The following is a 24,538-nucleotide window of genomic DNA, read 5'->3' as shown; positions in this document are numbered from 1 at the left end:
TATTTAAGGTTTTAGTGGTATGGCGTATTTAAGGTTTTATAGATAGATTCCAGCAATTGAGCTCACCAGCAATATAGACCAGGTAAAGTTCTGTATATATATAGTATTGTTCCACGAATCGTAAAGGAATGAATACACTTCCTAATGAATACACTTCCTACTTAATAAAAGAAGCTAAAGAGTAGAGAGAACATGGGAGGGGCCTGGTCCGGTCCGGAGGGACTAAAGGAAAGCAAATTAGCAGGTAAGATCTAATTTCTCCTTCCTTAGCGTCCCTCCGGACCGGACCAGGATTGGACTGATGGGAAGTACCAAAGCAGTAATCTGAAGGGAGGGACCCTATGAAAACTGCAGAGAAATGCTCATGCTGCATAGGCCATCTGGCGACAACTAACATGTAGTGTGTCCTAATGAGAAAAATAAACTGAAACTAGGACTAAGTTACCAACTTATCAATGTGCACCGAGAGCACCAAAAATCGCCATAGTAAGAATAGAGCCCGCTTCTGAAGTTGTGGAATATGTTGTAATACGCTGTGGAACTGCCCTCTCAGCGAGAAGAGAAATAGACATTCTCATTTCCTTGATCCTTCGCGATATAGCGGGGTGGAAACAATGAAAATCTTTTACGCCTACTGGCTAGAAGGACAAAACCAATAAGAAAAAACCGATTGGGAAAGGTGAAAACTTTAAACTACAGCAGACCAAAAAGAAGTTACCAACCGTAGAAGTATTCCACACATAGATCTACTTGCTGCAATGGTTACTAGGAAACAGTGCTTGAAGAGGAAAACTTTATAGAAAAAATTATGGCTACTAGAAAAACAGAACTTTAAGAGTCTGTTCACCTAGTTCACCTAGCTGGTGGACGAAGCGGGGGGTACAGGTGCAGGACTCCTTTAAGAAACCGCTTTGACAGTGGATGCTGCATAAGCGTGCGGTTGTCAACAGTATCATGCATCACTGATAGAGCTGCCAAATGAACTCTAATGGATGAGTAAGACAGACAAGATTTCACAAGATGCAGAAGACATTCCAAAACATGCAAAATAGTACTGTCTGTGGAATGAAGTGGCGAGAGGAGCACCACAGAGTGAACTGTCGCCACTTTGATTCATAGGACTTTAATGTAGATTTCTGTCTGGAAGCAATTAAAACTTGAAGTACTTCCTGCGAAAATATCAAAGATGTTGCGGACCCAGTAACCACGCCATAAGTTTGAGTGACTGCTGAATGGAAGAAGCAAGAAATGTTCGTGAGCCTGAAGGCAAAAAGAGATAGCCCTGAAGTGTCGCAGTGAGGAAGTAAGGCTGAAAAAATGAGAGTCCATTCACCTAAATGCAGGGTGACACAACTAAGAAAAAATAAGTACAAACTCAAGAGTATACTCTTAACTCCTCCTTGGCGGATGACCTAACCCATTGCCATGGCAAGGACCAACATAGCTCTCTCCGCCTTGTTTGTCAGTAGGGAAAACAAAATTCACCCGAAGGTAAAACGAATTGCTGAGGCCAAGCTTCTGCCAAAAAGTGTACTGCACGAAGCATCCCAATGACAGAACTAAGGTTCTTGAGATAACTAGATGACACTTAAATAGCGCAATAGGATGAAGGAAAATTCTGTCTTGTGCATTAGAAAGTAAAATTGCATTCTGCAGAATAGAGCGAGGAAATGGCCGAAGGCCCAAGGTCACCAAGAAAAATATAAACTGGGATGTTTGCAGAGGAGACAAAAGACTGTGCGCCAACCTGACTAAACAAAGAGAAAATCAGAGATATCTGATGAGAGATCAAATGAGAGATCAAATGAGAGGCCTGGCTACAATCACCACACCACCTAGAGACTGTAAGCAAAACCGAACCGGAGAAACGCTGCCTCGTAAAGGGAACTGTAGCTGGAGGCAAACATGGCTACCTAGCGCGCCCAAAGTAAAAGAACGAGGATCAAAGAAGAAAAAACACGGAGGACATGAAAGGAGATGCGATCGCAAACGAAGAAGCCGGAAATCGCTGCCGAGAAAAAAGTTACCCTCCAGTGCCGAGCAAAAACATGCTTTAGCTTCTCCTCCGACGCTAATAGACAGCGCAGCAGATCCTGAGCTTTTCAGACCGATCGGAGAAGAGCGGGCGCGCGCCGAAGCGGTTCGCGCCATAGCGGTTCGCGCCATTTTTTTTTTTTTTTTTTTTTTCTTTTTCAATTTCCATTTACAGCTACTAAAACGCCAGAAAACGGAGGAACATAATTGCGAAAAAAATCGCCCTTTAAAGTCTAAAACACTGAATTGTTCCAATCTTTTATTTATTTATTTATTTTTGCACAGCTGAACTAGAAAAGAAAAAGCTCCGCAAGCATAATAAATCACAACCGAGCTGACTGCCAGGAAAAATCTGGGGAAAGAAAAAAGGGCTTCTTCTCGTAATTTCCTTCTATTTGTTTTAACTCTTTTAAAGTACAATCCCCAAAGAGAAATCTTCTCTTAAGTTTCTTTTTTTTTTTTTTTTTTTTTTTTTTTTCCGAGTTAGAAAAGACAGTGCTGAAGAGAAGTAGACTAGCACAGAGCTGCCTGCTCGTTAACAGCCTGGGTATATACATTTTTTTTTTTTTTTTTTAAACAGTTGAGCTTGCTCATAAAAATTGTGACTTTCTAGAGTGGCTGCCTCTCCCAAAGACATACACCTTTCTAAACAAAGGGTAGCCCTTCCCAGCTACATGTGGGAGATGGGGAGGAAGGGGGGAGGGACCCGGGGACACCCGAGTTTAACACCCCAGAGGCTGTAAAAGAAAGGAAAAGAAATTCCTACCTGCCCAGCGTCTAATAGAGAATTCCTAGGCACAGAAGAAGAGGTAGTATTATTGTTGTTGTAATTATGAACCTCTAAAAGAGAAAGATAAAGAGAGAGACTAATGGGCTCACTTCCTACCTGCTGGGAGACTGAGAAAATACTGAGGCTAAGGTCACATGGCCAGGGCTCCTATTGGCTCTCAAGAGTCAGAGTTTTTCTGCCAATGCTGAACTGATAGAGTAGAGACAAACACGAGTAGATGGTTTGAGGACCGTCCACTATCTTTAAGTGAAAGGATGACTCTATTCTCTAAGTGACCATATGTCCTGTAATAACCAGAAGAAAGCTAAAATGAAATATGAGAGGCTTCAAGGCAGTTGGAAAAGAAGGGAAGACATGAATAAAGCATGCCTGCTAAGGCAGCTGAATGATTGGGAGCTTGGTAGACAGGACTGTAGCAAGTGCAGCTACCTGAATTGCCACAAAAATCAGATACCTGACATGAGAAAAGGCAAAAATACTGTGAAAGAGGTCCTCACTGTACGCTATCTACTCACACACAAATATCAAACAGTCTGACCAAATACAAAAGCAAAAGATATCGACACCAAAACATACAGGTATCTCCTAAAGGGTGACCTGACATTAAGAACATAAGGGACAAGCAAAATATTATTATAAGTATTATTAACATTTGTATAGCGGTACCAGATGCCCGCAGCGCAGAACACCTCACACAGAAAGACAATCCCTGCTCCAAAAAACCCACATAAGTCTTTATGTAACATATAGTATAGAGAAGCAGTCATTGACCCATGGCCAGACCCTGGGCCAAAGAAGAAAAGGCCCGAGGGAAATACCCGTCTGCTGCAAATCCCCAGACTACCCCAGAAACAACCTCTCCGTTTCCTTCTACACTCTACACTCCCGAGAAAAAACAAAACCGAACCGGAGAAACGCTGCCTCGTAAAGGGAACTGTAGCTGGAGGCAAACATGGCTACCTAGCGCGCCCAAAGTAAAAGAACGAGGATCAAAGAAGAAAAAACACGGAGGACATGAAAGGAGATGCGATCGCAAACGAAGAAGCCGGAAATCGCTGCCGAGAAAAAAGTTACCCTCCAGTGCCGAGCAAAAACATGCTTTAGCTTCTCCTCCGACGCTAATAGACAGCGCAGCAGATCCTGAGCTTTTCAGACCGATCGGAGAAGAGCGGGCGCGCGCCGAAGCGGTTCGCGCCATAGCGGTTCGCGCCATTTTTTTTTTTTTTTTTTTTTTTTCTTTTTCAATTTCCATTTACAGCTACTAAAACGCCAGAAAACGGAGGAACATAATTGCGAAAAAATCGCCCTTTAAAGTCTAAAACACTGAATTGTTCCAATCTTTTATTTATTTATTTATTTTTGCACAGCTGAACTAGAAAAGAAAAAGCTCCGCAAGCATAATAAATCACAACCGAGCTGACTGCCAGGAAAAATCTGGGGAAAGAAAAAAGGGCTTCTTCTCGTAATTTCCTTCTATTTGTTTTAACTCTTTTAAAGTACAATCCCCAAAGAGAAATCTTCTCTTAAGTTTCTTTTTTTTTTTTTTTTTTTTTTTTTTTTTTCCGAGTTAGAAAAGACAGTGCTGAAGAGAAGTAGACTAGCACAGAGCTGCCTGCTCGTTAACAGCCTGGGTATATACATTTTTTTTTTTTTTTTTTAAACAGTTGAGCTTGCTCATAAAAATTGTGACTTTCTAGAGTGGCTGCCTCTCCCAAAGACATACACCTTTCTAAACAAAGGGTAGCCCTTCCCAGCTACATGTGGGAGATGGGGAGGAAGGGGGGAGGGACCCGGGGACACCCGAGTTTAACACCCCCAGAGGCTGTAAAAGAAAGGAAAAGAAATTCCTACCTGCCCAGCGTCTAATAGAGAATTCCTAGGCACAGAAGAAGAGGTAGTATTATTGTTGTTGTAATTATGAACCTCTAAAAGAGAAAGATAAAGAGAGAGACTAATGGGCTCACTTCCTACCTGCTGGGAGACTGAGAAAATACTGGGCAGGTAGGAATTTCTTTCTTTCCTGCTTTGTTATTCAAATACTGAGGCTAAGGTCACATGGCCAGGGCTCCTATTGGCTCTCTAGAGTCAGAGTTTTTTCTCAGTCTCCACCTGCTGGTAGGCGAGCACAACCCATCAGTCCAATCCTGGTCCGGTCCGGAGGGACTAAAGGAAAGCAAATTAGCAGGTAAGATCTAATTTCTCCTTTTTATAGCGGGCGGGGGTTCCCCGATTCTTCTCCTCGTGGCACATGGCGTCGGAGGGCGAGGGCGCAAAGGGTCGCTCCCCGGGTCGCTTGAGCGCTTCTAGAGGGGATGCGGGGGTCTTAAAGCCTGATTCGCCCTTGTTGGGTGGCAGTTTCGTGACCGATGAATGTCCCGGTCCTTCCTCCGGCGTGGCGGTTTTTCCCGCCAAAAACGCCCATCCCCCGCTCCTCGCCTCCGCCATTTTGGACGGCCACGCGGCTCGGACGGCTTCTTCTTGGGCCGCCCTTGAGGTTGGAGACATTAATGCCATGAACGCCCTTAATTTGGGCGACGGTACAGAAGCGGCTAAAGTTAAGAGCCGTTCTTCCCGCGCGGCTCCTTCGCGGAGTTTCGCGCCGGATGCCATTTTGGATGCGCAGCAGGCCTCTCCCTCGCTGTTGCGAGCGCTGGTTGAGAGTGCGCCTAGGGCTGTTGCCCAGGCTGCGGAAGTGCACAGTCTGGGGGGTTTCTCCCCCGAGTTTGTTTTGCTGCTGCATCAGGCCTTCCTCATGCACAATGCTGCCCCCGCTCCCTCGTCTGGTAAAGAGGTTGAGGTTCCCAGAGGTAAACGCCCTCGGGTTGATTCCCAGGCCTTGGAGGAATTTGTCTCCTCCGATGTAGATGAGGGCAGCGTGTCTGAGGTCTCCCAACGGTCCTTTGCGGATTCCTTGGAGGAGACGGATCCCCGCTCGGATGGAGCGGATGACCCCTCTGCAGCGCGGCTTTTTCGCCCAGAGGATTTGCCCAACCTGTTGTTACAGGCCATGGACACTTTGAAGATTTCCTCTCCGGAGGACGTCTCTCCCTCAGCCCCTGTTGGCTCTGCCATTATGCTGGGGACGAAGCGCCCGCCTAGAACCTTCCACGTGCATGATGCCATGCACACCTTAATTTCGGCTCAATGGGATGTCCCAGAAGCGAGCCTTAAAGTGGCTAGGGCTATGTCCCGCCTCTATCCTTTGGCTGTGAGTGAACGTGAGGCCTATCTGTGGCCTACCGTGGATTCTTTAATCACTGCGGTGACTAAGAAAACGGCATTGCCGGTGGAAGGTGGCACGGCCCTAAAGGACGCCCAAGACAGGAGATTGGAGGCGGCCTTAAGGTCGTCCTTTGAGGCGGCTGCCTTAAGTTTGCAGGCCTCAGTTTGCGGCTCCTATGTGGCCAGGGCGTGCCTGACTATGGTGCAGCGGGCTTCCCCCTCGGATCATTCCTTGAGGGATGATTGGCCAGCCCTGGAATCGGGCTTAGCCTATTTGGCAGACTTGCTGTATGATGTCTTGAGAGCCTCAGCTAAAGGCATGGCTCAGACAGTCTCTGCGCGGCGGTGGCTTTGGCTGAAACATTGGTCTGCTGACCACGCCTCTAAATCCCGCCTGGCTAGATTGCCTTTTAAAGGCAAGCTGCTCTTTGGGGTCGAGCTGGACAAAATCGTGACCGATCTCGGCACGTCTAAGGGCAAGAAGTTACCAGAGGTCAGGGCTCGGGCTAGTGCTCGTCCCGGTACCTCCAGAGGACGGTTTCAGGAAGCCCGTCGGTACCGCCCGGGCAGGTCGGGTTCTTCTGCCCCCTCTTCCTTTAAGAGGCATTTCTCCCCCAAGCAGCGTTCCTTTCGCAGAGACCGCCATCCCGGAGGTGCTCCCTCCGGTCCTCCCCCAGGGTCTCGTACCCAATGACGGGGTCTTGGTCCACGCCCCAGTGCAGATTGGAGGACGGCTGTCCTCGTTTCTGGGCGAGTGGACCACAATAACTTCAGACGCTTGGGTGCTGGAAGTCATCAGAGACGGCTACAAGCTAGAGTTCTGCCGACCCTTAAGAGACGGGTTTGTACTCTCTCCCTGCAAGTCTCCGGTCAAAGCTGTGGCAGTGCAGCAGACTTTGGACAATCTGATCCGCCTGGGTGCGGTCGTTCCGGTGCCAGAAAGTCAGCTTGGCAAGGGGCGTTACTCCATTTACTTTGTGGTACCAAAGAAAGGAGGTTCTGTCCGGCCTATCCTCGACCTCAAAGGGGTCAATCGGGCCTTGAAAGTGCGGCACTTTCGCATGGAGACTCTCCGCTCTGTTATAGCGGCAGTGAAGGCAGGGGAGTACCTGGCATCCTTGGACATCAAGGAAGCGTACCTGCATATTCCCATCTGGCCTCCTCATCAACGCTTTCTGCGTTTTGCAGTCCTGGGCCGACACTTCCAGTTCAGAGCCCTCCCGTTCGGGTTGGCTACTGCTCCGCGGACCTTTTCCAAAGTAATGGTGGTCATAGCGGCCTTCCTGCGAAAGGAAGGCGTACAAGTCCATCCTTATCTGGACGACTGGTTGATCCGAGCCCCCTCTTATGCAGAGTGCGGCCAAGCTGTGGACCGGGTAGTTGCTCTTTTGAGCTCCCTGGGATGGATCATCAACTGGGAGAAGAGCCAGCTGCGCCCGACTCAGTCCCTGGAGTATCTGGGAGTTCGATTCGACACCCAAGTGGGCAGAGTGTTCCTGCCAGACAATCGGATTGTCAAACTTCAGGCTCAGGTGGACCAGTTCCTAGTAGCCTCTCCCCTTCGGGCTTGGGACTATGTGCAGCTGTTGGGCTCTATGACGGCCACGATGGAAGTTGTGCCCTGGGCCAGGGCTCATATGAGACCACTTCAACACTCTTTGCTGCAGCGCTGGACTCCGATGTCAGAGGATTATGCTGTGCGCCTTCCCTTGGACCCAGCAGTGCGCAATGCGCTGAGCTGGTGGATGCAGACAGACAAGTTGGCTGCGGGAATGCCTCTGGTGACCCCAGAGTGGATTGTCGTCACGACGGACGCCTCGTTGTCGGGCTGGGGAGCCCACTGCTTGGGAAGGACAGCGCAGGGGCTCTGGTCTCCTGCAGAAGCAAAGTGGTCTATCAACCTCCTGGAACTCAGAGCCATTCGGTTGGCGCTTTTGGAGTTCATCCCGTTACTGGTGTTGAAGCCTGTACGGGTTCTGTCGGACAATGCCACGGCTGTGGCCTATGTCAACCGCCAGGGAGGTACCAAGAGCGCCCCTCTAGCCAAGGAGGCTATGAGTCTATGCCAGTGGGCGGAAGCGAACCTGGAGCAGCTGTCAGCGGCCCACATTGCCGGAGTCATGAATGTCAAGGCGGACTTTCTCAGTCGCCATACCTTGGAGCCCGGAGAGTGGCAGCTATCTGCTCAGGCGTTCTTGGACATCACGAAGCGCTGGGGCCAGCCGAGCCTAGATCTGATGGCGTCATCGGCCAATTGCCAAGTGCCGCGCTTCTTCAGCAGAGGACGGGACCCTCGATCCCTGGGAGTAGATGCTCTTCTCCAACAATGGCCGACGCAAGAGCTTCTCTATGTGTTCCCGCCCTGGCCCATGTTGGGCAGGGTGCTAGACCGGGTGGCAAAGCATCCCGGCAGGATAATCCTGGTGGGTCCGGATTGGCCCAGACGTCCCTGGTATGCGGACTTGATCAGGCTCTCAGTCGACGATCCTCTGCGGCTGCCAGTGGAGCAGGGCCTGTTACATCAGGGTCCCGTGGTGATGGAGGATCCCTCCCCCTTTGGTCTTACGGCCTGGCTATTGAGCGGCAGCGTCTGAGGAAGAAGGGCTTCTCAGACAAGGTCATCGCCACTATGTTGAGAGCGAGGAAGCGCTCTACTTCTACTGCTTACGCCAGGGTTTGGCGTATCTTTGCAGCGTGGTGTGAAGCAGGCTCTCTTTCTCCTTTCACTGCTCCAATTTCTTCAGTGTTGGCGTTCCTGCAAGAAGGTCTGGACAAAGGCCTGTCGCTCAGTTCCCTTAAAGTCCAGGTAGCGGCTCTGGCTTGCTTCAGGGGCCGCCTGAAGGGTGCTTCCCTGGCTTCGCAGCCAGATGTGGTGCGCTTTCTCAAGGGAGTTAATCACCTGCGCCCTCCTCTGCACTCAGTGGTGCCTGCGTGGAATCTCAACCTGGTGCTAAGAGCATTGCAGAAGCCGCCGTTTGAACCCTTGTCAAGGGCATCTCTGAAAGACCTGACGTTGAAAGCAGTCTTTTTGGTGGCTATCACTTCAGCCAGAAGAGTTTCCGAGCTCCAGGCGCTCTCATGTCGAGAGCCTTTTCTACAGTTCACTGAGGCAGGAGTGACTATTCGCACAGTGCCTTCCTTTCTGCCCAAGATTGTTTCTCGCTTCCATGTGAATCAGCAGCTCTGTCTCCCTTCCTTTCGTAGGGAGGACTACCCAGAGGAGTACTCTGCTCTTAAATATCTGGATGTGAGACGAGTCATCGTCAGATACTTGGAAGTGACCAATGATTTCCGGAAATCGGATCATCTGTTTGTCCTGCATGCCGGTCCTCGTAGGGGTCTGCAGGCTGCTAAGCCTACAGTGGCAAGATGGGTCAAGGAAGCCATTGCAGCGGCTTATGTGGCCGCGGGGAAGGTGCCGCCTATCCAGCTGAAGGCTCACTCCACAAGAGCTCAAGCGGCCTCGATGGCAGAGGCCGGATCCGTCTCCTTGGAAGAGATATGCAAGGCGGCAACTTGGGCTTCGGCTCATACATTCTCCAAGCATTACCGTTTGACTGTGGCTGCACGGGCGGAGGCCCGGTTTGGAGCTTCAGTGTTGAGGTCAGGGATTTCAATGTCCCGCCCTGGGTGAGTACTGCTTCGGTACATCCCACCAGTCTATGGATTGATCAGCTTGATGATATGGAAGGTAAAATTATGTATAATCATACCTGATAATTTTCTTTCCATTAATCATAGCTGATCAATCCATAGCCCCTCCCAGATATCTGTACTGTTTTTATTCTGGTTGCATTTCAGGTTCAAGTTCAGTCTTCAGTTTCTTCAGAAAGACTTCTTGTTCAAGTTTTTTCACTTGGATTCTTCAAGAGTTAAGACGAGTTTGTGTTACAGTGAGCTGCTGCATTCCTCTCCCCTCCGTTCTACGGGGCTGGATTGAGACTTAAAATTCTGCCGGCACTCCCTCCCGCTTCGTGCGGCTGTAGGGCAGTTTTGTACCCCTCCCGCTTCGGCGGTGTTCGGGTCAGTCAGCTCCTCCCGTGGTTGCGGTTGCAGGATAAGCCAGATCCCCCCGCATCGGCGGGTGTGGTGTCCCTCCCCCGCTCCGCGGGGATGAGCTGGACGGATTCCCCTCCCCCACTTGTGTGGGGATGAGCTGGGTTAATTCCCCTCCCCCGTTTCGGCGGTGGTGAGCTGGGCAGAGTGTCCCTTCGTGGGTGTAATTCTCTAAGTGCTGAGTCCTGCGGATGGAGCTTTGATATCGACATACTGAGGAGTTTCCGGCAGCACATGACCACATATAGGGAGGCAAAAGTTTGCTCTCTATCTCCACCTGCTGGTAGATGGACACAGCCCACCAGTCTATGGATTGATCAGCTATGATTAATGGAAAGAAAATTATCAGGTATGATTATACATAATTTTACCTTATATGACTCTTGTTAATAGTTGTGTTATTTTGTCATCAATAAAAATTGTTATATGCTAAAAGGTACTTCTTACACCTTGTTGGTTCATGTTTGTTTCTTTATTTCTAAGTGCACTGAGCACAGCCCCCACCTTGCTGAAAAATAAGTTTAAATCTTATATATAGCTCTCCAGTGAGATATCCCATACAGAAAATGATTTCTAGATGGATCAATATAAGTATTAATGACAATGAATTGCAGATTTAGGGGTCCATTTACAAAGCAGTGATTAGCACCAGCTTAAAATGCCTTACCATGGGGCATGCTCAGGCATCCTACAATATTTTTGACAATCGATGTGTGCTTCCCACACGCTAAAAAATAGATTTTATTTTTAGCGCTGGAGGTGGGTCTGCGGTAAAGAGCAGATGTGTTGTATGCTAGTCAGTGCAGCTATATCACCGCACGCTAACCGATTAACTCATGAGCCCTTTACCGCCTACAAAATAGGTTGCAATAGGGGTTCATGTGCTAATGAGAAAATTAGTTTATTGCCATTAATTCAAAAACTAGAAAAATCAGCCATTTTACCCATGCTGTAAAAATGGCCTTAGCACATGGGTGTAAGCAAGTACTAAGGCCGCTTTTTATCGCAGTTTGGTAAAAGGGCCCCTAGTAAATTGTGATTTATTTATTTATTATAGTATATTTTATGACTATTATTTAATTTGGCATTTACGAATCATATTGGAAAATTTCTTGTGAGCTTTATTTTAAGCCTTAACCAGAGTCAGTGTGAACGGGTTTTCAAACAGTTCATTTATTTTTAACTTTGTAAGCCACTTAGATGTATCTACTATATTGCAATATAAAGATGAAATGTTACATTTACAATGGGCAGCAGCACACAGGTTCAATAGTAAGTGTAGTGGAAGCTGCTTCTGTAGCACATGGTGCCAACAATGTCTGTATTTCAGATCAGGGGAAGGAGTCTGTTCTGGTATAAGTGGCCATCCTGATATATATTGCTGCTTGTGAATTGGCTTTTTACAGAATTGCAAATGAAAATGCACAGTTACATTGGCCTTTAGTTACAGGTTTGCCTTTCTATGCTGCACAAAAATAATAAGGCAAAAGACTACATACACAGTTTTCTGGCTTTTACAAAAGGAATGATCAAAAGCTATTCCGTATTTGAAAACCGTTAAGTATAATTTAAGAAAGAAAAAAAAAAGCATTGAATAAAAACTATGATGTTTTTATTTATTTGTTATATTTATACCCCACACTTTCCCACTCCTCGGCAGGTTCAATGCGGCTTACATAACATTTTATAAATAAGACATGTTGTAGAGACAGAACAACAGTGGAAGTACAGTAGGTGGAAAGGTGGGTTAGGGGTATATTAATGAAAGAAGAAGGACTAAAAAGGGAATTGTGAGACTAAAAGATACAGCGAACCACTATGTAGATAATGAGGAAGAAAAAGCCAATTTACTAAATAGATACTTTTGTTCGGTTTTCACTGAAGAAAATCCTGGAGAAGGACCGTGAGGGACTGGCAAAAGTACACCTGAGAATGGAATGGATATAGCACCGTTCACGGAAGAGAGTATGTATCAACAACTTGGAAAGCTAAAGGTGGCCAAAGCCATGGGACCGGACGGGATCCACCCCAGAATATTGAGGGAGCTCAGAGAGGTCCTGGCAGGTCCTCTTAAAGATTTGTTTAATAAATCCTTGGAGACTGGAGAGGTTCCAAGGGACTGGAGAATGGCGGAGGTGGTACCTCTTCACAAAAGTGGTGATAGGGAAGAAGCTGGAAACTACAGGCCGGTAAGCCTCACTTCGGTTATTGGAAAAGTAATGGAAGCCATGCTGAAGGAAAGGATAGTGAATTTCCTAGAAGCCAACAAGCTGCAAGATCCGAGACAACATGGTTTTACCAGAGGGAAATCGTGCCAAACGAATCTCATTGAATTCTTTGATTGGGTAACTGGAGAATTGAATCATCGACGTGCTATAGACGTAATCTACTTAGATTTTAGCAAAGCTTTTGACACGGTTCCTCACAGGAAGCTCTTAAATAAACTAGATGGGCTGAAGATAGGTCCCGAAGTGGTGAACTGGATTAGGAACTGGTTGACGGACAGACGACAGAGGGTGGTGGTAAATGGAGTTCGCTCGGAGGAGGGAAAGGTGAGTAGCGGAGTGCCTCAGGGATCGGTGCCTGGGCCGATTCTGTTCAATATATTTGTGAGTGACATTGCCGAAGGGTTAGAAGGTAAAGTTTGCCTATTTGCGGATGATACTAAGATTTGCAACAGAGTGGACGCCCGGGAGGGAGTGGAAAGCATGAAAAGGGATCTGAGGAAGCTAGAAGAATGGTCTGAGGTTTGGCAATTAAAATTCAATGCGAAGAAATGCAAAGTGATGCATTTAGGGAGTAGAAACCCACGAGAGACTTATGTGTTAGGCGGGGAGAGTCTGATAGGTACTGAGGGGAGAGGGATCTTGGGGTGATAGTATCCGAGGATCTGAAGGCGACGAAACAGTGTGACAAGGCGGTGGCCGTAGCGAGAAGGTTGCTAGGCTGTATAGAGAGAGGTGTGATCAGCAGAAGAAAGGAAGTGTTGATGCCCCTGTACAAGTCGTTGGTGAGGCCCCACCTGGAGTATTGTGTTCAGTTTTGGAGGCCGTACCTTGCGAAGGATGTTAAAAAAATGGAAGCGGTGCAAAGAAAAGCTACGAAAATGGTATGGGATTTGCGTTCCAAGACGTATGACCAAAGACTTGCTGACCTGAACATGTATACCCTGGAGGAAAGGAGGAACAGGGGTGATATGATACAGACGTTCAAATACTTGAAAGGTATTAATCCGCAAAAAAATCTTTTCTGGAGATGGGAAGCCGGTAGAACGAGAGGACATGAAATGAGATTGAAGGGGGGCAGACTCAAAAAAGATGTCAGGAAGTATTTTTTCACGGAGAGGGTGGTGGAGATGAAAACAGTAACAGAATTCAAACGTGCATGGGATATGCATAAAGGAATCCTGTGCAGCAGGAATGGATCCTTAGAAGCTTAGCTGAAATTGGGTGGCGGAGCAGGTGGGGGGAAGAGGGGTTGGTGGTTGGGAGGCTAGGATAGGGGAGGGCAGACTTATACGGTCTGTACCAGAGCCGGTGATGGGAGACGGGACTGCTGGTTGGGAGGCGGGAAATACTGCTGGGCAGACTTATACGGTCTGTGCCCTGAAAAAGACAGGTACAAATTCAAGATATGAGTTTATCTTGGGCAGACTAGATGGACCATGCAGGTCTTTTTCTGCCGTCATCTACTATGTTACTATGTTACTATATGTAGGGGTGGGTGGGGGATGCTTATAGGGCGAACGGGGAGAGCAAAGTCTTTGACCATGAGTTTATCTTACATTTAGGTGATTAGGATGGAGCATTGGGGGAGGCCTTTTTGAAAAGGTGTGTTTTCAGTGACTTTCTGAATGGAAGTAGGTCATTGATTAAGTGAATAGACCGAGAAAGAGCATTCCAGAGTTGGCTGCCTACAAAGGAGAAGGTGGATGCATAAAAGGACTTGTACTTGATTCCTTTGCACTTGGGGTAGTGTAGATTGAGGTATGTTTGCAATGATTCAGACATGTTTCTGGTTGGGAGGTCGATCAAGTTGTTCATGTAGCTTGGAGCTTCTCCGTGTATAATTTTGTGGGTCATTGTATGAATTTTGAAGTTTATTCGTTCTTTAATTGGGAGCCAATGTAGTTTTTCACGGAGAGGTGTCGCGCTCTCAAAGCGTGATTTGCTAAAGATAAGTCTAGCTGCCGTATTCTAGGCATTTTGGAGTTTCTTCAGGATTTGGGCTTTGCAGCCGATGAAGATACTATTGCAGTAGTCAGCGTGGGTAAGTACATTGGACTGAACCAAGTTGCGGAAGGATTTTGAGGGGAGGTATGGTTTCATGAGTTTCAATATCCACATCATATTGAACATTTTCTTTGTGATGGTTGTTGCATGGTTTTCCAGTGTTAAGTTTTTGTCTAGTGTCACTCCGAGAATTTTCAGGTTGTCAGAAATGGGTATTGTGACCTCGGGAGTGGTGAGAGTCACGGAAGTGGAGTAGAATAGGGGGATGAGATGATGAGCCATTGTGTTTTCTCTTGGTTTAGCTTCATCTTGAAGGCGTTGGCCCAGGAGGTCTTGGTATTCTTGCCCGTAGTAATTTTAGTGGAGATTTCCGATAGGTTGGATTTGAAGGGAATGAATATGGTGATGTCATCAGCATAAATGAATGGGTTGAGGTCATGTCTAAATAGAGACTTGGCTAGGGGGATCATCATAAGGTTGAAGAGGATTGGTGAGAGAGGGGATCCTTGTGGCACATCGCAGTCAGGGGACCAAGGAGATGAAAGTGTAGTTGTTGATTTGACTTGGTAGGATCTTGAGGTGACAAAGCCCTTTACCCATTTGATGATATTTCCACCGATCCCGAGTTTATCCAGTAATTTTGTTAGAATGATGTGATCAACCATGTCAAACGCGCTGGATAGATCGAATTGTAAAAGGAGAATGTTGTTTCCGGCTGCTATTTTTTGCTTAAATTCGGATATTAAAGTGAGTAATACAGTTTCTGTGCTATGGGCTTGGTGGAAGCCTGATTGTGATTCATGTAGGATGGAGATTTTTTGTATGTACTCAGTGATTTGAGAAGTCACTATGCTTTCCATCAGTTTAACCAGTAAAGGTATGGAGGCAACAGGGCGCTAATTGGTGGTGTCGTTTGCCGGTTTCTTGTGGTCTTTAGGTAGTGGAGTAAGCAATATGTTACCATGATCTGTAGGGAAGGACCCTTATTGAAGCAAGGAGTTTAGGTGTGCAGTGAGGTCTGTAATAAAGTGGTCTGGGGCGTTTTTCATAAGGTGGCTGGGACAAGGGTCGAGATGACAGTGAGATTTGGAGAGTTTGGAGAGCGTATGAGAAACCTTGTCGGTGGTAATGGCGGTGAAGTTTGTCCATGAGTGGAGCAGGAAATGGAAAATTAGCTTTGGCATTAGCTGGAAAAAAAAACCATTTTGTTTTAGGAGGTAGTTGTTAATTCTTGTAAGGGTTTCTCCAGGATGATGCCATGCTTAACCTTCTTTGCCTACCATATCATCCTTTCCCAGCCACAGCTGTATTCTCTGGGTATTTTTTTCTTTATTCCCTCATAGCTTTCTCTTCCTTTCTAATTCTCAGCATTTCCCCCATATACATAAAAGTGAAAAACCCATCTTGTAATCTGACCTTTCCCCTTACTTGATTGAATGTACCAAAAACCTTTGCTGACTCAGTGGCCTAGTGACATCTTCTGAGAAGATACCTCAACACTATTGTCTATGACCACCATGGGCTCTGACCCATTGACTGCAGATGTTCTTTCTTGCCTCCTCAGATGCCTGAACAATATGCCTATCCCCAGCTGACTTCGATGAACAGTAGAATAGAACACTACTTAACATTTCTAAAGCGCTATTAGGGTTACGCAACGCTATACAGTTTAACATAGAAGGACAGTCCCTGCTCAAGGAGCTTACAATCTAAAGGAGAAATGTACAGTCAGTCAAATAGGGGCAGTCAAATTGGGCAGTCTAGATTTCCTGAATAGAAGTATAAAGGTTAGGTGCCGAAGGCGACATTGAAGAGGTGGGCTTTGAGCAAAGATTTGAAGATGGGCATGGAGGGGGCTTGGCGTAAGGGCTCAGGAAGTTTATTCCAAGCATAGGGTGAGGCGAGGCAGAAAGGGCGGAGTCTGGAGTTGGCGGTGGTGGAGAAGGGTACTGAGAGGAGGGATTTGTCCTGTGAGCGGAGGTTTCGGGTGGGAACATAAGGGGAGATGAGGGTAGAGAGGTAATGAGGGGCTGCAGACTTCAGTGCATTTGTAGGTTAGAAGGAGGAGTTTGAACTGTATGCGGTACCTGATCGGAAGCCAGTGAAGTGACTTGAGGAGAGGGGTGATATGAGCATATCAGTCCAGGCGGAATATAAGACGTGCAACAGAGTTCTGAGCGGATTGAAGGGGGGATAGATGGTTAAGTGGGAGGCCAGTGAGGAGTAGGTTGCAGTAGTCAAGGCAAGAGGTAATGAGAGAGTGGATGAGAGTTTGGGTGGTGTGCTCAGAGAGGAAAAGGCGAATTTTGCTGATGTTATAAAGAAAGAAGCGACAGGTCTTGGCTATCTGCTGGATATGCGCAGAGAAGGAGAGGGAGGAGTCGAAGATGACTCCGAGGTTGTGGGCAGATGAGACGGGGAGCATGAGGGTGTTATCGACTGAGATAGAGAGTGGAGGAAGAGAAGAAGTGGGTTTTGGTGGAAAGACGATAAGCTCGGTCTTGGCCATGTTCAGTTTCAGGTGGTGGTTGGACAACCAGGCAGCAATGTCGGATAAGCAGGCCGATACTTTGGCCTGGGTTTCCGCAGTGATGTCTGATGTGGAGAGATAAAGCTGGGTGTCGTCAGCATAAAGATGATATTGGAAACCATGAGATGAGATGAGCGAGCCCAGGGAAGAGGTGTAAATTGAAAAAAGAAGGGATCGAGCTCAGGGAAGAGGTGTAGATCGAAAAAAGAAGGAGTCCAAGGACAGATCCCTGGGGAACTCCAACAGAGAGCGGGGTGGGGGTGGAGGATGATCCATGAGAATGTACTCTGAAGGTACGGTGGGAGAGATAAGAGGAGAACCAGGAGAGGACAGAGCCCTGGAACCCAAATGAGGACAGTGTGGCAAGAAGTAAATCATGATTGACAGTGTCAAAAGCGGCGGATAGGTCGAGGAGGATGAGGGTGGAATAGTGACCTTTGGATTTGGCAAGCAACAGGTCATTACAGACTTTAGTGAGTGCTGTTTCTGTCGAGTGTAGAGGGCAAAAACCGGATTGAAGCGGATCGAGGATGGCATGAGAGGTGAGAAAATCAAGGCAGTGATTGTGAACGGCGCGTTCAAGTATCTTGGAGAGGAAGGGTAGGAGGGAGATGGGGCGGTAGTTGGAGGGACGGGTAGGGTCTAGTGATGGTTTTTTGAGGAGTGGTGTGACTACAGCATGCTTGAAGGTGTCAGGGACAGTTGCAGTGGAGAGAGAGAGATTGAGGATATGGCAGATGGGGGGGGGGTAACAGTAGAAGAGATGGTGTTAAGTTGTGCATTTCGAGGAGGAAAGAAGGTGGGCGGTTTCCTCTTCGGTGATATCAGGAAAAGAGGAGAAGGAGGCCTGGGTTGGTTGAGGGAGTGGGTTGAAGGGTGAAGAGGAGGAGGTGGTTTGGTAGTGAACTCAAGGTTGATCTTCTGCACCTTTTCGCGGAAGTAGTCAGCCAGTGATTGAGGAGAGAGTGAGGGGGGTGGGAGCGGAGGGCACTTTGAGGAGAGAGTTAAGGGTGGTGAAGAGACATCGAGGGTTGGAGCTGAGAGAATTAGTCAATTGGGTGTAATAGTCCTATTTGGCAAGGAATAGGGAGGACTGGAAGGAGGATAGCATGAATTTGTAATGAAGGAAATCGGTCTGGGTGCGAGATTTCCTCCAGAGGCGTTCAGCAGATCGGGCGCAGGAACGAAGGTATCGGATGCAAGGCCAGGGCTGCCTTGTGGGATGGGGGATAGATGGTGCGAGGGTGTCTAGAGCAGAGGAGAGAGTGGCATTGTAAGCGGAGACAGCCTTGTCAACAGACTCGGAGGACATGATGGAGGGGAGGAGATTAGAAATACTAGAGGATAAGGTGAGAGGGTCAATAGCTTGGAGATTCCTGGAAGTCGTGGTTAGTGTTGGGCGGGGCTGGGGGGTTGATGAAGTGTGAAGGTGATCAGGTGATGATCAGAGAGAGGAAGAGCTGAGGCGTAGAAATTGGAGGGTGAGCAGGTAGAGGAGAGGACGAGGTCAAGACAGTGGCCAGTTTGGTGAGTAGGGGTGGTGGAGGACAGCTGGAGGTTGAAGGGGAGGATGTCAGGGTGAGGAACTGAGAAGCGTGAGAGTCAGATGGGTCATCAGCGTGTATGTTAAAGTCTCCAAGAATGAGGAACGGAGATGAGGGTTCAAGAAAAACGGAAAGCCAGGCATCGAAGTCGGTGAGGAAGGAAGAGAGGGATTTATCAGAGGGGCGGTATGCTAAAGCTTGAGAGTTATGTTCCTAAATTGGCATCTTTAAGAATTTAATATGGCTTAGTGCCTAAATTTATACTCAAAATGTCACTGAACTTTCAAATTTAGGAGCATAAAAAGTGAGTGACAACAGGTTGGGGGGGGGGGGGCAGTTATTAGCTTAGCACTGATTTTCAGCACTAGATTCATAAATCTAGGCAAATGAATGGCAGGCCTAAATGTATAAGCATAACTTTTATGCTTCTATATTTAAGATGAATTTTCAGCTGAAAACTTAGAGGAATATTTTCAAAGCACTTAGATTTACAAAGCTACATAGTAACCTATGGAACTTAGTAAGCCTAAGTGCTTTGAAAATGAGCCCCTGAGGCTCCTAAGTTTGGCTGAAAATAGGGCACAAAATTAGGAGCCTAAGTTAGAATCTGACATTTAGGAGCAAGCCCAGTTTGAATATTGGGCCCTTTAAAAGAATAATAATTTAATTTCATCAGATGAAGCAATGAAGAATTACATTTCTTTCCTGATAGGTGGATATCAGTACTGACAAACAGCAAAGAAGAAGCACTAAATATGGCATTCCGAGGGGAGCAGAGTACTGGCGAAAGCAGTTTAGAGGATCTAACCAAAGCCATTATTGATGATGTACTAAGACTACCTGGAAATGACGTTTGTTGTGATTGTGGATCACCAGGTATTTATTTCATTCCAGTCTTACCAATTCTGTAGTCCCTGATTAAAATTTAATTAAATTAAAATGAGCATTTAAAGCCCAGTTAATACATTCAGCTTAATGAGCATTTATAGTCTGCTTAACACATTCATCTCAAGTCAGATAACAATAAAACTAAACACTTACAATATTATACATTCATAAATTTAAAAGATATATCATTTTTTAAAATTTTATATTTTTTGCATTTACAGGTGTAACCCTGAGTCTTGGGCACTGGCTAAGCTCTCAGGTCGGTTAGCCAAACCAGGGACACAAACAAAAGTTTTATTCTAATCAGCTAGGTGCAGGCCAGGGCCGGGCTTGATCCCGGTAGGCCGTGGGGTATTAAGCCACTTTTTCTTGATTTTTCTTTCAGTCCCAAAGGGAAAGAACACCATTCGTACTCCACAAAATACTCGGCACTCAAGTGGTTCTATTAAATGCAAACAGCTTTACTGGAATGCTGCAACAGGCAGATATCCAGCTTCCTCTTGTACTCTTAACCACAGGTCATGTTATTAGTAGAGGCATTAACAGCAGTCTGTGTCATTGGTAGAGGTCTTAGGGGGGGTCTTTTAATAAAGCTTAGCTCAAGTTATAAGCAGCAGGGCCCATTTTATTCCTATTGGCCCTGCTTCAGATAACTCAAGCTAAGTTTTAGTAAAAGATCCTCTTAGTAACTATGTTGATAGGAAATCTTGTTCTACTTACATATTTACAATACTATCCAGTCCATCTATACCCATCCTTTCTGGCAGAACAATCCAACTCTGTGGTTTCCTGCTCTTTCTGCAGCAACCATTCTGCTGGGCTTTCCCCAGCTGGCAGACCTCCTTGGGACCGGACCTCCATGTCTGTCCTCTTCTTCTTCTGCCCCCTCTGAGTCTAAACAGGCTTCTCCCTGCTCTGCCTTTGGGGGGGGAGGGGGGTTCCTTCTCTATCCTCCCGGAGCTCTCCTCTCAGATACTGCTGTTCTGGCAGAAACTACCTTTTGATTCAGCCTTAGGTAATTGGGCCTGATCGAGAAATCCCCTTTTCTCACGGGTCCTGGTGGGGGTAAGGGCGACCAAACCCTATTAGCTCTAATGCTACAGTTTTTATAACATTTAACTACCCCCCCCCCCCCCCATATGACATCACCTGTCACTCAACTCCCAATACCTCAGTTTGGGCTGAGTTCTTCATCCCCCACTAACACTATCCCTCCCCCCCAGTGAATATGGAGAGATTCTAATACCAATTTTAGTAATCCCCTGGGGGAAATCCATGCAGCTCTCTTACTCCCAACTTCTCAAGGGATTACATAGTGGTTATCAAGAGTCCAATCTTGAAAGAAAACAAAAGATGACATTTAACAGTTATCTTTAAGGAAAATTTTACCATATACAACTACTTCTACTATTACTAATCATTCCTATAGCACTACTAGACATACGCAGCACTTCACACATATGCAGGTATTTTCTCTGTCCCTAGAGGGCTCACAATCTAAGTTTTTGTACACGGGGCAATGTAGGGTTAAGTGACTTGCCTAAGGTCAGAAAGAGCTGCAGTGGGAATTGAACCCAAGGCTCCAGGTTCAAAGGATCAAAGGAAATCTTAGGCCACAAAAGAGAGAGAGGATCCCTGAAATCTCAGAGAAGAAATTAGGAAATAAACAAGGAAGAAAAAAGCACAAACTGCTATCTCACAAACATTCTTTCCCTAAGTTGGGTAACATTATCTATCCCTTACATGACTGATGTATGACTTTGAATAAATGCTCATAACTGAAATGGCTCAATAAAAGTAAAAGAGGCTTTTCTTACTTGTGTCATGCTCTTGGCACAGAAATCACAGGAAACATTTCCCACCCGAGGAGAGGATGATCTGCTGCATTTCAAGGAACTGTTTTCTTTTCTCTTGGGTTTTCTTATAAATATCTGAAAAAATGTGAAGCTTAGCACCCAGAAATTCTATATTCTGATATTAAAAATATATGCAAATGATAGAATCTTTGGCCTGGACAAAAACAAACGATACCACTAAAGTAGATCATCCATTTACGAAATCTCCTGAAACTTCCAGTAAACCAGTCACATCTAAAACTGACTGAGAATATTGATCAAAGCTCTTTTCTCCACGATTATTCACTGGAATATAATATATATTATTCAAAGGTGGAAAAGTAATTTCTGGAAATTTCTAAACTTCTTTTAACTACGTATAAAATAAATCCTTTGGTGCCATGGAATAAACACATGGAAAGTTCAGATTTCTGATAGTCAAATGTCTAGCCAAATTTTTCCTTGTTCTCCAATTTCCTATGAATCACTTTTTTATCAGTCGCCGGAGTAGCTTGTACGTCTTTAACAGCCTTCAGGTCTTGTTCCAAATTGTCCACTTTCTTAGTGAACATACTGGACTCAGATTCTGTAAATTGAGTTTTTGCCATATTGTAAGTAGCAAACTGAGCAAATATTTTTGTTACATTTGTACCCCGCGCTTTCCCACTCATGGCAGGCTCAATGCGGCTTACATGGGGCAATGGAGGGTTAAGTGACTTGCCCAGAGTCACAAGGAGCTGCCTGTGCCTGAAGTGGGAATCGAACTCAGTTCCTCAGTTCCCCAGGACCAAAGTCCACCACCCTAACCACTAGGCCACTGTAGACCAAACTTCCTCAATAGTTATTATAGAAGGTCTTACCAAAGGTGGAACAGAAGGTATAGTTGATAGTCCTTCCCTTGTTCTCAACGGGTTAGTGCTCACTCCTCCTCCAGCTTGCAAAGACTGTCTGACTCAATCTGGATCAATAATTGCATAGTAATATCATAAATGTCAGCAGATAAAGATCTGCATATCAAATCCAGTCTGCCCAACAAGGTGGCCAGAGTTGAATCTGGCACTCTGCACAGGGTCCACTTCTTCATGATTAAACACTGATTATATTTAATCTCTCACACTACCAAAGAGCAAACAAGGATATATAAAATAGAATTGAACTCTAGCTATAGTGGATATCCATATCTATCTGATGTATACACTTTGGTGGAGGAAAAACCTCAAAATCTAGAGGAACATTCTGTCGTTGATAACATCAACATAAGGGAGGTCCTCTAAATCATCATAGGCAAAAACCTCCTTATCTAAAAGTATGGCTACTCTGCTCAAATACTTTCTGCTGAAATACTTCAAAAATGCTTTTTGTCATTTGCGTCACAAAAGTTGTTATGCTGATCTCCTGTTTTATTTCATTTCTTGCCATAGTCATAAGTTCCTACTGCATTGCCTTGCTTTCCATTATCAATTTTGGCATTGCAGTCAAGAATCATTGGTAGCACATCGTGTTTACATTGCATTGTATTTGAGAAAATCCCAAGGATATCATGAACTCCCCTGAATATAGCTTTAGTTTAGTGCCACTTGGCTGCAGATATGCTTTCAGTGTCAACCGCATTTTCTCATTCAGACACATGACATTACATGTTTCCCAGAGTCCAGCTGAAAAGGTTGTACCATGTTTTTCAATCTGAGATTCAGAAACCACTTTTGTCCTTTAGTTCACATAGCGCCAGAGCACACTTGAGAAAATTGCATCAGTGCTGAGGATGTCTGCATCATCTGATTCTGATATCTTTTCCAACATATGCAGCGTATTTGCTGCATTTTACTTCCTGGTTGATGAGCACATCCTCGCAATATGATTTGAACCACCACATAGCCAACATGCTTTCTCATGTGCTGGACAGTTTCTTTCATATGAGTATGTGCATTCCCACAGTACTTACATGTTGCACATTTGTTTGCAGGGGAGTTACTCTGCAGTTGCTTGTTGGTGCTTGTCTATTGAATTAACACTGTCGAACCTGTTCTATAGTTGTTAGTTGAAAGTCAGTGAGTTCTGCAGTATGACATATTTCAATGGCTATATTCAGAGTCAAGTCACGTTCTCATAAGAGAGCAACATATGTACCAGTGGTGTAGCCAGACAGCAGATCTTAAGTGGGCCAAAGGTAAAATGGGTGGGCATGACTCTGCCCCTTTCCACCCCCAGCTCCCCCTCCCAATTCAACTTAAAATTTAAATACCTTAGCTTGGTGCACCCAGTCCTCAGTGCACACTCAACCAGTCGGGTTTTCAAAATATCCATAATGAGTATGCATGAGATAGATTTACATGCATTGCCTCTTTGATATGCAAATTTATCTCATGCATATGCATTGTAGATATCCTGAGAATCTGACTGGGTTGAGAAGCACTGCCTTATTCCCAGTGGCTTGAATTGCTGTACCCGGTGCAATCGGACAGTCTCTGGGAAAGACACCAATTCTTGAATGGGCTCACCAACATGGCATGTTCCTTTGATCCCTGTCATAGAAGAAAGGGTAAAAACAGCATACAAGCCTAAAGAGAAACAGAAAAAAGCAACACTGGGCCTTCAAGATAGAGATAACGGTCGTCCTTTAATCTGAAAATGACCCGACACGGGCCATGTTTTGGCGTACAAACGCTTGCCTCGGGTCAGAATGGTTCTTATGTGTATAATATGGAATAATGGAAACGAACCACAAAGTTAGGGCATATTGCCCACGGCGTTGTGATTGTCCGTTTAATCAAGCAGAACGCCATCTATGAAAAAACCCACCAAAATCCCACTAAGAGGTGCTATTCTTTCAAATGGAAGAGGTTTGCCGTCTGGTGTGAGAGCAAGACCCTAGATCCCCATGCTTTCCTTACACAAACCCTGCTTGAATACCTTCTACAATTATCAGAGTCTGATCTCTAGACCAACTCAGTAAGGGTTCATCTTAGTTCAATTAGTAGTTATCATCAGCATGTAGAAGGTAAGCCCATCTCTGGGCAGCCTCTAGTTGTCAAAACTCCACTACCGTCATGGGATCTCAACGTCATTCTCACCCAGCTGATGAAAACTCCTTTCGAGCCACTGAATTCCTGCCATCTGAGGTACTTGACCTGGAAGATTGTGTGTTTTCTTGATGACTGTTACTTTAGCTTTATAGAGTCAGTGAGCTTCAGGCAGTAGTGGTGGGATGCACCTTATACTAAGTTTCATCACAACAGAGTAGTCCTCCGCACTCACCCAAAGTTCCTGCTAAAAGTGTTGTCAGAGTTCCATCTGAACTAGTTGATTTTCTTGCCAATATTTTTCCCTGACCTCATGCCCATCCTGGCAAAGGCAGCTTGCACACTTTTGGTTGTAAGAGAGCATTGGCCTAGTGCATGGAGCGGACA

The 24,538-nt window shown here is 46.0% G+C and overlaps 1 protein-coding gene across 2 annotated transcripts in view; it reads left to right on the top strand.

Annotated features, from left to right (window-relative positions):
- ASAP1 (ArfGAP with SH3 domain, ankyrin repeat and PH domain 1) overlaps nt 1-24,538 on the top strand; it is an 803,986-nt gene that overhangs the window by 518,841 nt on the left and 260,607 nt on the right. For both annotated transcript variants that reach the window (XM_030219214.1, XM_030219206.1), the window contains exon 16: nt 19,121-19,284. In XM_030219214.1, coding sequence (XP_030075074.1) covers nt 19,121-19,284 — 164 coding nt within the window. The remainder of the gene's footprint in view (nt 1-19,120; nt 19,285-24,538) is intronic.

The sequence above is a fragment of the Microcaecilia unicolor genome, chromosome 1, assembly GCF_901765095.1.
Source record: "Microcaecilia unicolor chromosome 1, aMicUni1.1, whole genome shotgun sequence".
Classification (NCBI taxonomy): domain Eukaryota; kingdom Metazoa; phylum Chordata; class Amphibia; order Gymnophiona; family Siphonopidae; genus Microcaecilia; species Microcaecilia unicolor.
This window is presented reverse-complemented; position numbering and strand designations above follow the sequence as displayed.